The following is a 13,626-nucleotide window of genomic DNA, read 5'->3' as shown; positions in this document are numbered from 1 at the left end:
TACACTACAGAGTAAACCTACACTACAGAGTAAACCTACACTACAGAGTAAACCTGTACTACAGAGTAAACCTGTACTACAGAGTAAACCTACACTACAGAGTAAACCTACACTACAGAGTAAACCTACACTACAGAGTAAACCTAACTTACAGAGTAAACCTACACTACAGAGTAAACCTAACCTACAGAGTAAACCTACACTACAGAGTAAACCTAACCTACAGAGTAAACCTACACTACAGAGTAAACCTACACTACAGAGTAAACCTATACTACAGAGTAAACCTAACCTACAGAGTAAACCTATACTACAGAGTAAACCTATACTACAGAGTAAACCTACACTACAGAGTAAACCTAACCTCCAGATTACATCTGAGTGTGTAGTGTGGGGATTTTTCACTGGGACATGTTAGTATCGTCGCTGCTCTCCCCTACACACAGTTATGAAGGTAGGCATCTAGTTTTTTCTTTGCTTGATGATAATAGTAACAATCCGGCATAGAATTCATTCCTGTCTGTCTCTGCAAATATGGCATTGCCATTCTTCTGGAGACCACTAGGTGGACACACTGTACAGGTCAAGCAGAATGCTCTTCCTACCTTAAAGGTAGGTCAGTGGAGCATTGTAGCTCAGTCTTGTCAGGGCTAATGTCTCATAGGGGTTTGTTGTAGTATATGCAACATTCAGAGACTTTACAGCTACAACATAAATAGCGGTTTGTTGTAGTGTATGCAATATTCAGAGACACGCTTGTCAGACTGCGATTATGTAAGGACATTCAGAGAAATGTTGTCATTTCATTCCCTGGGTCAGAAAGGAGGACATTGTTAAGGTAAACATCTCAGTGAACAAAAGAAGACAAGTAAAATACAGAAACCTGAGCTTTCTATGGACTTTATAAATGAAGGAGAAGAGCTGAAGAAATCTGAAAGGTATTTTGGATCGTTGCATCTTCATTAGAGTGAGTTCTAGAAGTCCACTGCACTGTTGACCAATTTTAATGATCTAAAGGACACTGTTGACCGTTTTAATTAACTAAACGACACTGTTGACTGCTTTAATGATCTAAAGGACACTGTTGACCGTTTTAATTAACTAAACGGCACTGTTGACTGTTTTAATGCACTAAAAGATACTGTTGACCTTTTTAATTAACTAAAAGACACCGTTGACCTTTTTAATGATCTAAACAACACTGTTGACTGTTTTAATGAACTAAAATATACTGTTGACCGTTTTAATAAACTAAACAACACTGTTGACAGTTTTAATTAACTAAATGACACTGTTGACCGTTTTAATTAACTAAACAACACTGTTGACATTTTTAATGATCTAAAGGACACTGTTGACCGTTTTAATTAACTAAATAACACAGTTGACCGTTTTAATGATCTAAAGGACACTGTTGACCGTTTTAATGAACTAAACGCCACTGTTGAACGTTTTAATTAACTACAGAGGACCTTGCTGCTTCCGTGAAGGACAGAGAGCTATGGCATGCCATCTTTTGGAGCATTGCGCCACCATACGCAGTCAGCCAAAGACTGCCTGGATCTGTATCCACAGAACACAGTGCTGATGTGCAGCAGTGTTCTTGTATGCCATGTGGCACAGTGTACAGAGAGAAGAACAAGGAGGTGTGGCCTGCCCCCCTCCAACACCTCTCTGTCTGACCCCAATACGTTGTGGGGCATGTTAAGTACCGTACTACCATCCCCTGAGACTGTGCTCCTGGTGTCAGTACATGGGGCATGTTAGATACCATACTACCATCCCCTGAGACTGTGCTCCTGGTGTCAGTACATGGGGCATGTTAGGTACCGTACTACCATCCCCTGAGACTGTGCTCCTGGTGTCAGTACATAGGGCATGTTAGGTACCGTACTACCATCCCCTGAGACTGTGCTCCTGGTGTCAGTACATAGGGCATGTTAGGTACCGTACTACCATCCCCTGAGACTGTGCTCCTGGTGTCAGTACATGGGGCATGTTAGGTACCGTACTACCATCCCCTGAGACTGTGCTCCTGGTGTCAGTACATAGGGCATGTTAGGTACCGTACTACCATCCCCTGAGACTGTGCTCATGGCGTCAGTATATTTGTTAAGGACAGGATATTTGACATACATGATCATATGGTGAATTGTTTGTATGTGTTTATTAATCCATTAGACATAGGGTCCGGGATTCAATACAAGACGCGTTTTAGAGCGGTGCACCGTAACAGGTTTCTAAGGTAATTTACTCTGTAGCCTGCATACGCAGCTTTTACAATGAATGCGATCTCCGCGAACTTCTGGGAAAATGCCTTTAAACAGCACATTGTCGGCTGTATAGTGAGTGCTATAACGCGCCTTGCGTAGAATCCCAGCGAAGGTCTCAAATCCATCGTTTTGTATAGATACTTCCATTGTTGATGGAGATAATGTATCACATGTGTAGGGTGGTTACGAGTCACAGTCAGGCTTTCTCTCCATTCGCTACAATATTACCATTATTTGTGCATTACCAGTTCTCTGCTACTAAGGCATTTTTTGTACCTGTTGATTGGTTTGTCTCGGGTCATTCAGCTTGTTATGCATTTTGTACCTGTTGATTGGTTTGTCTCGGGTCATTCAGCTTGCTATGCATTTTGTACCTGTTGATTGGTTTGTCTCGGGTCATTCAGCTTGTTATGCATTTTGTACCTGTTGATTGGTTTGTCTCGGGTCATTCAGCTTGCTATGCATTTTGTACCAGTACATTTGTTTACACACAGTATGCCAGGTCAACCACTTTCAGTTTGGTTCACTGATAAAGGAGGCCAATTGCTTTTTTTCATTGAAAGTTGACGCTATGTGAGAATGGTCAACTAAACACGTATTGAGTGGATTATTTAATGTTTCGATAGGTAAAACTCACACACAGTTAAATCCATTGTCACAGTTATTTTTCTGCTGATTTTCTGATACAGTATGTAGATGTCCAGCGTATAGGTTTACCCCCATGAGGTATTGAATTACAATGTTGTCATGTCATGTTGATCACATAATTAACCATGTTACACTACACTATGGAAGTTTAGTTACTAATTGTTTACGTCAAATTTTGGCTTGAAGGTTGGCTGTATGGTTACACATGTTTGTTTGGTATGATGCTATAGTAACTGTCCAGTGAAAATCTCACTTTTAAAAGTTCATATTCTGTTAACTCATACCCAAATAATGTTGTTGACTCATCCTATACTCGTATTTGTGGCCAAAGCATACATTTGAGAAAAACCCCACTTAAAACCCCACCTCAAACAAAAAATGCTTGCTATTTCCTCAAAGAGGATGATGTCATCCTCCTAAGGAGGATGAGCTGGCCAATCAGCGGTCTACTAGCATTCCAATTTGAATGATGGGTATATGGCCACACCGTTTTGTTGTTGGGGTAGTGCCGCACCATTCCAACACAGAAAAGCTGCTTTTTAACATATTTCATTAAAACATTTGGGAAGGAAAAGTATATTCACTCATTATATTGTAATTCATTATCGGTCCTATTTCATAGAAACCTGGAACACTGGATATTACTTTAATCCATTTCATGAAACTACACAAGTCTTGAATTTTAGGCAGATAATATGTTATGCTTTTTCTCATGGTTATGGGGACATGTGCCTCTTTCTGTACAATGATGTCATTTCTGGAAACTATTTCTGTCCATTTAGATGAAAGGACCCATTTTGTCTGAAGAGCACCATAGAGGCTAAAAGTTCTCTATTGCCTCTAACCATCATTGTAGTCTTCAGTCTGCACTGTATGTCTATGGTATGTTCTGTATGTCTCTGTTCTGATCACGTCACGAAGTCTTCCCAATAATATTGTATGTGTCATTGGTTTTGGTGGTTGATTTTATCAGATGCACTTGAAACCTAAACAATGTCCACATTGAATGCCTCATATTTTTTAAAGACTCAAACAGTGTTTTTAAATAAACAAAAATACTAATATGTCCTTCTCTGCATTGTGTATGTGAAGCTGCAACAGACAGGACTCTGACTGAGGCAGGCCGCTCCAGGGTCTAGGATCAGCTTCCCCTACTACAATCCTAACCTTAACCATTAGTGGGGGAGCAATTAGGAGCAACTTCACCTTGCACCCGACAGGCCTGGGAGTAGTTCTCATTAACTTCGTCAACCTGCATCCCGATTCTCTGTCCTTTCCCCCGAAGTGTGCAATTGTGCACTCCTCAAGCATGTAAATGCATTTTCACAAAATGAATGATGCCAACCCTCAGTTTTAAATCCATGAAGGGAAATGAACTAGAGCACACTTCCAGAAAAATGAACATTGGGATGTAGGAAGAGGGAGAGGGGAAACAATGGGGGAGTCAAATGAACATTGGGATGTAGGAAGAGGGAGAGGGGAAACAATGGGGGAGTCAGAGGTTATGGGTCATTTAAGTAAACTGATACCCAGAGGCCCAAGGTCGTTCCCACTGATTAATATGTGCACAGTAGGTAAGGACTGTTTTGTCAATCAAGGATATTATTGAGTCATTTTCCAAGTATACATTAAATTAGAACTAACTGGATCACAACATGAGCTTGGATTTTTGGTCATAACCGGTCATTGTACCTGACTTCACAGACATTCCCATTCAATGTTCTGTAATTCTTTTTCTATGCCAGACTTACTCTCATTGTTTACAACGGCTCTATATCCAGACAGTCTAATTCCTGTTTACATTTCCTGTTTATATTGAATCTAGCCTAGTCTGGATCTAAACTGAATTGTTCCATTTCAACAAAAGTGAAACAGAGCAAATTAGTCAGGCTTAACCTAGCCCCTCCCCGAGCTGTATTTGTATATGAAAGACAAATGTGTGTTAGATAGATTTCCAAAATGTCAAAATAATTCTGTTACCAATTCAGTCTCTCACTACATTATTGTAAGATAAGTTGGAGTATGGTTATAAATAGTCGCAGGAAGTTAGGGTGCGGCGGGAAAATAATGTTGTCTAGAAACATCCCTTGTCTTTAATCAGAAGGAAACACTAGGTACGGCCTGGTCACTGTGGTTCCTTGGCTTCCTTATCTTTGCATTACATTAGTGATACAGTTTCTCCAGACATTGGATGACTCTTCTGTGATCATGTCAACCATAACAGCATCTGAAAAACCTTTTATCTCATTGTATGTCAGTTTGTTAGTCATTCTCCTTCATCTACTGTGAACATATAATAACTTTAGTGTAGGACCACTCATTCCAAACACATTGTGATGACTCCTGAAAAGCTAACTGTTCAGAGACAGGTTTCTCCAGGATGTTGACATTCCAGTTTTTACAGATTATATTGCAGAAGACATCTCAGCTGACCCAGATCCTCTTTGTTGATACAACATTCTTTTTTTTCTACGAAATGCTTTTATTAGATAACAACTTTGGAATTGCCACGTCTGGGATGTCCTATGAGGGAGTGTGGCTGTACAGTGACGATTTCATGATTCATAATAATCATTTTGTGGGTGCTTATATTGTATTTGTCCTGTTAAAACAGAGATCTCCACATTCCTTGCCCTCAATACCCACTTCCCCCTTCTCTCCACTCAAACCAACGCAGCCTTCCCTGAACCCAACTGAATGAGGGAGGAGAGAGTGAGAAAAGGAGAAAGAGAGAAGGGAGGAGTGTAACAAGAGGAGGCTCCTGCTGCTGCCGCTGACTCACACGGATCAAGTTATTAAGGCGCGGTCCTCAGTTCTGTTCTTGTCTTCTCACTAAATGATCTTGAGTTAGGGAGCTGGACAGAGAGTTAGAGAGGAGAGACTTACAGAGAAACAGACAGATAGTCTTAGGGTGTGAGAGTTAGGGCGAGAGACGGTGAGAGTGAGAGAAACAGACAAAGAGCGAGAAAGTGTTTTTGAGAGAGATAGAGTGAGAAAGCGACTTACTGAGCGAGAGAATAGGAATTATAAGAGTAGTGAGGCCACTATAGGATGTCATGATAGACTAAGACGTGAAGAAAGATCTGCACTGTCTGCCTGTTCAGACCCAGACAGAGGCCCAGCAGTCACACCCTGCAGCCTGAAGTAGAGAGGAGTGAGTGAGGGAGGTACTGTGTCTTGGCACACCAGCAACACACAGGACATCCACAAACCAGAGAAAGAGAACATGGAGACCCTCGTCATCAAGAATGAAGAGAATACAGAAGAGAGTCATCCCACAACTGGAAGCAAAGATGTCACCACATCCATGATAAACATGTGGGATCTGAACCTAAACCAGGAACAAGAGGATCCAACAACAACGCACAATAAGCCAGGGGAGAACACCCAGCCTCAGAACCAGGAACAAGAGGACCCAACAACAACGCACAATAAGCCAGGGGAGAACACCCAGCCTCAGAACCAGGAACAAGAGGATCCAATAAGAACGCACGATAAGCCAGGGGAGAACACCCAGCCTCAGAACCAGGAACAAGAGGACCCAACAACAACGCACAATAAGCCAGGGGAGAACACCCATCCTCAGAACCAGGAACAAGAGGACCCAATAAGAAAGCACGATAAACCAGGGGAGAACACCCAGCCCCAGGCAATCTCTAGCGGGTTTACTGTCACCCCAGAAGATGTGCTGTGTGACTCCTGCATCGAGATCCCGTGCCGGGCCCAGAAGTCCTGCCTCACCTGCCTGGTGTCGTACTGCGAGGCCCACCTCAGACCCCACCTGGAGAACCAGAGGTTCCAGAATCACCGACTGGTGGAGCCCTTACAGGACATCGAGTGTCGCACCTGTGAGGAGCACCGGCTCCCGCTTGAACTATACTGCCTGACGGACGGCTGCGGTGTGTGTGTGTGCTGCGAGTGTGAGGTACAGGGGCATCTGGGGCACAGTACGGTACCTGTAGAGGAGGCTCGAAGACAGATCCAGGTATTGGTAACATTTATATTCTACCAGGGGAGGCTGGTGGAGCGAGAAATAGGGAGGACTGGATTCTTTGTAATGGCTGAGCCCGTCCTCCCCTTCCTCCCTCCACCAGCCTCCACTGACACATACAGACACACAACACACTTACATTTCACAGACAGTGAGTGCTAACTGTATGAATGCTCCCTTTTTTCTGGCATGGACATGTTGTTTTGGGTCGTTCCACGAGAACAGTGCCTTTTGCATCCCTTTGATATTTTAATTAGAAATTGTGCACCAATATTGAATTTTAAAAGCTTGTTATATTAAATGAAGTGTCCTTTAATATAGACCACATGGAGAATTAAATAAATCTTTAATATGAATATAATCTTGATAACACAAAAGGGAAATTCTCGCAAAAGTTGATCACATGAATCTGTCCACGGCAGAGTAATATGAAAGATGATTTGTTAAAGTGCCAAAATTCACAATTTTGACATGTCACTCCTTGCACCCGCTGTGACTTCTGGGAAGATTTGAACCCACTTAACCCCAACATTCAGCATCATTGTGAAGTCCTGGTTATGTTGTTGACAAAGTCATGTCTGGAGAGGATTATTTATTTCACGTGATTAGTGATTCATTTACGTCGGCCCCTCATTTTAAGGTCAACCCTGTTACGCGAACTGAACTCTCGATTTAATATGATGAAACTATTCAAGAGGAAATCGTCTACCCGGTTACGTTCAACTCTGTTGCCTTATTTGGCACTCAGCAGTTGAAACAATAATAAAGTGTTTTCCCTGCCCCTGTTTCGGTACAAAGCTGAAGGATGGGCCTGGAGAAATATATAACCGCTCTCAATTTCATAGACAGAGCTATGGATGAAAGGACTGACTATCAATGATAGGAAAATTATAGTTTTAAACATGTTTTGAGGCTAAATAGTGTTTTTACATTTACTTAGTTTACAAACATTGCAGTAAAACACACTTACATTTTGGGTTCTGATGGGGTATGACAGTTGAACTAAGCTAATGAAACATTTATAAGTTATATTCTTCAAGAATCAATAGAGACATATAATTAATTTCTAAGTAAAAAAATGGCGTCAGCAACTGCCGATTGCCCCTTTCATAGGTACTTCCTGTTGTCTTTTTTTTTTTACCTCTTAGATGGGAAAACTAGTTTTGTATTAAGTTCTTTCTGACAGAATGTTAAAATTTGGTAAAACCAAACTTTTTTTTTTATACCAAGTTCCACTTCTCAAAAGGCATCGGGTTGGTGGAACGACCCACACGCTGTTGTTTTGAAGTCCCAAACTCCTCTTTTTAGTGTCAGTATTGTCTAGTGATCCAGGACACGATGGAGGGAGCATAGGATAGGGAGTCTCCAGGCAAATTAGTTTTTATGACATCATTTGTTTATCACAAGACTTCAGTACATTTCTCTGTGATAAGAAACCTTCTATGTGACATGTGATACGTACAGCCTGCCCATTGTTCTGTTCCAATAGGTTGCCCTCTCTCAAAGCAAATGCATTTCCCATGGGCTATGCTGGTAACCTTCTGGCATTGGTCCCAACACATGGTACTCTTTAAGAAACAGAGCCCTGAATGTGTGTGTGTGTGCGTGCGTATGATCGTCTATAGACAGAGCTGCAGAAGAAACAAGGGGAGATTATGAAGACCGTCTCAGTGGCAGAGAATGCCGTTGGCCAGCTACAGAGCAACACTGCATCCATAGAGGTACGCCACTGAAAAGTCATTTGTCACTACACCCGCATTACTTTGACCATTTCCTCTGACCGTAATGAACCTTAAACACACAGCTGATACAACTAAGCACCTCCTCCTCTCCTTTAAAAAAAAAGTATGTTGCACATTCTCTCCATACATTCTTTCCCCACGTTCGCCTATTGCTCATTTATCACTTATAACATCGTCTCTGATCTTAATGGACCTCGAAACACACAGCTGATACACATTTACAAAGTACTTCTCCATTCCTCCTCTTTCTCTTTATCACATATTCTCTCCATCTTTCTCTCCCCAGAGCTCGGTGGCAGGGGTACGTGCTGTGATGGAGCAGCAGTTCTACCTGCTGCAAGGGGCTGTGGAAGAGGCCCGGAGGAGGGCCACGGAGGTTCTGGAGGGGGAGCAGAGGCAGGCGCTCAGCCAGGCCGAGGGCATCCAGGCCCACCTGGAGCAGAAGAGCCAAGAGCTGAAGAAGACCCTGGCCAGAGTGGAGAGACTCTTCAGGAACAAGAGGGACGTGGACTTCCTGCAGGTGAGAGACTGGAGCTCCGGGGTGAAACGTATCCTATGTACAGACCTTGGATCTTCTCCAACCTTAACCATTAGTGGGGAAAATGCTAAACTGACCCAAGATCAGCGTCTAGGCCGGTGCAACTTTAGAGTGCACCAGAGAGGGTTGGGTTTAATTCAATTTCAATTCAGTCAATTCAGGAATAAACTGAAATTTGTAGGAAAGCATTGAGGAAAATGAACTGACTGAATTGAAATTGAATTGACCCCAATCCCTGGTGAGTGTCACACATGAAATGAAACCGAACACATGCAGATAGTGTTGTTGCTGAAAAGCACAATATCAACCTGCTGCCTTCAAGTCTCCTGTGTCATGATACTGTGAGAGCTATTTTATTTATTTTTACATTCTATTGGTTGATGGTATATACTGCATTGAATATTTATTGACAAGACATTTCAGCTTAAAATGTTTAATTGATTTGTAAAAAGTTTGAAAAACATAATTCCACTTTGATATTACGGGGTATTGTGTGTAGCCAGTGACCAAAAATCTAAATGTAATCCATTTTAAATTCAGGCTGTAACACAACACAATGTGGAAAAAGTCAAGGGGTGAGAATACTTTCTGAAGGCGCTGTGGATTTACATGTATTTTATAGGTTGATGGTATATACTGCATCACACTGCGGTGTTTGGAAATGCCTGACTGCTCAGGATAGGCTTCATCCTGAGCCCTATCCTGGGACTCATTCTCAGCCCTATCCTGGGACTCATTCTGAGCCCTATCCTGGGACTCATTCTCAGCCCTATCTTGGGACTCATTCTCAGCCCTATCCTGGGACTCATTCTCATCCCTATCCTGGGACTCATTCTCAGCCCTATCCTGGGACTCATTCTGAGCCCTATCCTGGGACTCATTCTGAGCCCTATCCTGGGGCATCATTCTGAGCCTTATCCTGGGACTCATTCTCAGCCCTATCCTGGGACTCATTCTGAGCCCTATCCTGGGACTCATTCTCAGCCCTATCCTGGGACTCATTCTCAGCCCTATCCTGGGACTCATTCTGGGCCCTATCCTGGGACTCATTCTGAGCCCTATCCTGGGACTCATTCTGAGCCCTATCCTGGGACTCATTCTGAGCCCTATCCTGGGACTCATTCTCAGCCCTATCCTGGGACTCATTCTGAGCCCTATCCTGGGACTCATTCTGAGCCCTATCCTGGGACTCATTCTGAGCCCTATCCTGGGACTCATTCTGAGCCCTATCCTGGGACTCATTCTGAGCCCTATCCTGGGACTCATTCTCAGCACTATCCTGGGACTCATTCTCAGCCCTATCCTGGGACTCATTCTCAGCCCTATCCTGGGACTCATTCTCAGCCCTATCCTGGGACTCATTCTCAGCCCTATCCTGAGAGGACTAATATAGGAACCCATGTCCCTCTTACCCTTTGCCTCAGCTTTCCCCTATGATCTGTTAAATATTGTCTCGGTCAGTAATTTTGACTCGTCTCGGTCAGCGATTTTGTAATGTACAGTTAAGTCACCACAATGTTTATTGTGGCAGTCAGTGTGTTGACAGTGTCCACAGTGTGAGGGAAGTGACAGGTGGGAGGAGCTAGAGGACGGGCTCATTGTAATGGCTGGAATGGAAGTTAGTGGTTTCCATATGTTTGATGTGTTTGATACCTTCCATTGATTCCATTCCAGACATTAGAATTAGCCGTCCTCCTATAGCTCCTCCCACCAGCCTCCACTGCTTACCATAGACACTTCATTTAGATTTTGAAAGGATTTGATAGGTATTAACAGTATAGCCAAGAACTTACCAAGCCTATTCAAGGGAAAGCAATACTACCATATTGCTTTAACCTATCTGAAATGTCTCGGGGGTAGAGGTTTGGGGTTATTTCTGGACGGGACCCTATTGTGCATCCCAAATGGCACCCTAGTTCCCATATAGTGCACTACTTTATAGTACACTACTTTCATGCTGTGATGGAGCAGCAGTAGTGCACTATAAAGGGCATAGGGTGTCATTTGGGAAGCAGATATAGCTGTCTTAGTAGTGTGACAGTAGTGTGAGTGGCTCCTCCTGCTGGTGAATGTAGGAATACTCAGAGTGGAAGACGGGGGCGGTGGATGTCTGTCTGCCTGGGCTCTACGTCGGCCTCACAGATCGCCTGGCCTCCTTCAGCTGCCTGCTCACTGAGTCCACCCAGGAACTGTGTGACCAGCTCAAGGCTACCTACAGAGACAAGCTGAAGGACATCTGCAGGACTGGTGATGAGTGTACACATTTTAACCAGGGCTGTGTTCATTAGGCACCAAACACAACAAAACTATAGAAGCCTGGAAAAACTGCTCATTTTCCTTTGTTTGTTTTGTTGTTGACAAATGATGTTTCATGACATAATGAAAACGACCCAAGTTGTTATTGTAAAAGAGAATATTCTCCCAATGACTTAGTTAAATAACGGTTGAATAAATATCCATAGTCTTCCCAATGCATAGTATTATAGAGAGTACTCTATGTATTACCTGGAGGATAACTTTGCTTCCTCCTACACTGACCTACAGAGAAACTGGGCATTACAACCATGGTCCATCCCAAGATGTCAAAGTCTTTTTCACTGCCTGAGCCTGAGATGCGAGACGACTTCCTCACGTGTAAGATGTCTTTTTTATTGCATTAGCAACCATTTCTAATTTGATTTGCATAGCTAGTGCTCTTCACAATGAGCTAACCCTTTTGAGAAATAGCCTGACTTGCTGTAACCTTTCACATGTATTATAGCGACTTAGGTAGCCTTTGAATAAGGATGTGTGTTTTTGTATTGTCCCTGCATGTGTCCTGTGCTGGCGACAAATCCATTTTCCCCTCTGACGATTAATAAAGTTTATTCAATTAAATGTGTCTTACTTGGCAGATGCCAGCAGTCTGACCTTTGACCCAGACACTGTCCACAAGTTCCTGAGACTAACCGAAGACGACAGCAAGGTGACCAACACCACGCCCTGGCAGCACAGCTACCCAGACACGCCCGAACGCTTCGAGTACTGGCGCCAGGTGATGACCTCAGAGAGCCTCTACCTGGGCCGACACTACTTTGAGGCAGAGCTGAGTGGGGAGGGCGTGCACGTGGGACTCACCTACAAGAGCATCGACCGGAAAGGCGTGGAGAGAGGCAGCTGCATCACAGGAAATGACTTCTCGTGGAGCCTCGGAAGGGAGGGGCGGAGCTTTTCCACTTGGCATGCTGATATGGAGGCGGTCGTGGAAGCCACAAGTGTGTTCACGAGGATCGGCGTCTACATCGACTTTGACTCAGGCTCATTAGCTTTCTATGGTGTGACTGACGTCGCTATGCCACTCCTCTACAGGTACAAGGCTGAGTTCATGGAGCCCTTGTATCCTACTGTCTGGCTCTCAAAGAAGGACAGTGTGGTGTTATTGGTTGGTCCTAAGGACCCCCCACTAATGAAGAGCTCAACTCTGCCTGCCACCCTCATCACTCCCATGGCAACATCAGCTCCTGTCACTCCGGAATCATAATGCTTTGACTGCAGTAGTGTAGTTAGGTTAGAGAGGCGGACCAGTACACATGTCTGTTTCTCACAAATACAATAAAGTATCTATTCTATTCATAAGCAGTTGCCTTAAGTGACTGATACTGTACTTATTTAACAGGACACAGCATCAAGTATCACAAGACAAGACAGGGACTTTACAGGGGGTGTCTGCACTCAACCAGGACCTATATACTAGGCGGTGTCAGAGGAAGGCCCAAAAAATTCTCCAGACTCCAGTCACCCAGCTCATAGACTGTTCTCTCTACTACCGCACGGCAAGCGGTACCGGAGCGCCAAGTCTAGGTCCAAAAGGCTCCTTAATAGCTTCTAACCCCAAGCTATAAGACTGCTGTACAATTAATCAAATAGCGACCCGGACTTTGTTTTTACACTGCTGCTACTCGCTGTTTATTATCTATGTACAAAATTACCTCGACTAACCTGTACCCCCGCACATTGACTCGGTACCGGTACCCCCTGTATATAGCCTCGTTATTGTTATGTAATTTTATTGTGTTACTTTTTATTTTACTTTAGTTTATTTAGTAAATATTTTCTTAACTCTATTTCTTGAACTGCATTGTTGGTTAAGGGCTTGTAAGTAAGCATTTCACGGTAAGGTCTGGACCTGTTGTATTCGGCGCATGTGACAAATATAATTTGATTTGATATAGAACAAAACATGACACTGAGGGATTGAGTAATAACTTTTTAACTGCCCTTTTTATTGGAACAGGTTAGCAAGTGACTGACTTGCTAACTGCTGTGATTGGTCTTTCATTGGCAAAAACACACTATGTTTATTTGACATTGTGCTGAGTACTAACTACCAAGATGAGTTCAAGGGCTGTCTTTCATTGTTGTGTCAATGGTCAATCTAATGTAAATAATATTAAC

General features: G+C 43.3%; 1 protein-coding gene across 1 annotated transcript; it reads left to right on the top strand.

Moving 5' to 3' along the window:
* Positions 1-5,917: 5,917 nt before the first annotated feature.
* Positions 5,918-13,212, top strand: LOC129834027 (tripartite motif-containing protein 16-like protein). Its single transcript, XM_055898849.1, has 6 exons — positions 5,918-6,906; positions 8,538-8,633; positions 8,941-9,174; positions 11,268-11,439; positions 11,737-11,826; positions 12,087-13,212. The coding sequence occupies exons 1-6, from the start codon at positions 6,148-6,150 to the stop codon at positions 12,710-12,712; spliced, it is 1,977 nt and encodes a 658-aa protein (XP_055754824.1). The 5' UTR covers positions 5,918-6,147; the 3' UTR covers positions 12,713-13,212.
* The last annotated feature ends 414 nt before the right edge of the window (positions 13,213-13,626 follow it).

The sequence above is a fragment of the Salvelinus fontinalis genome, chromosome 34 (genome assembly GCF_029448725.1).
Source record: "Salvelinus fontinalis isolate EN_2023a chromosome 34, ASM2944872v1, whole genome shotgun sequence".
NCBI classification, from domain to species: Eukaryota; Metazoa; Chordata; class Actinopteri; order Salmoniformes; family Salmonidae; genus Salvelinus; species Salvelinus fontinalis.
Note: the sequence above shows the minus strand (reverse complement) of the source record. Positions and strands in the feature narration are given on the sequence as shown.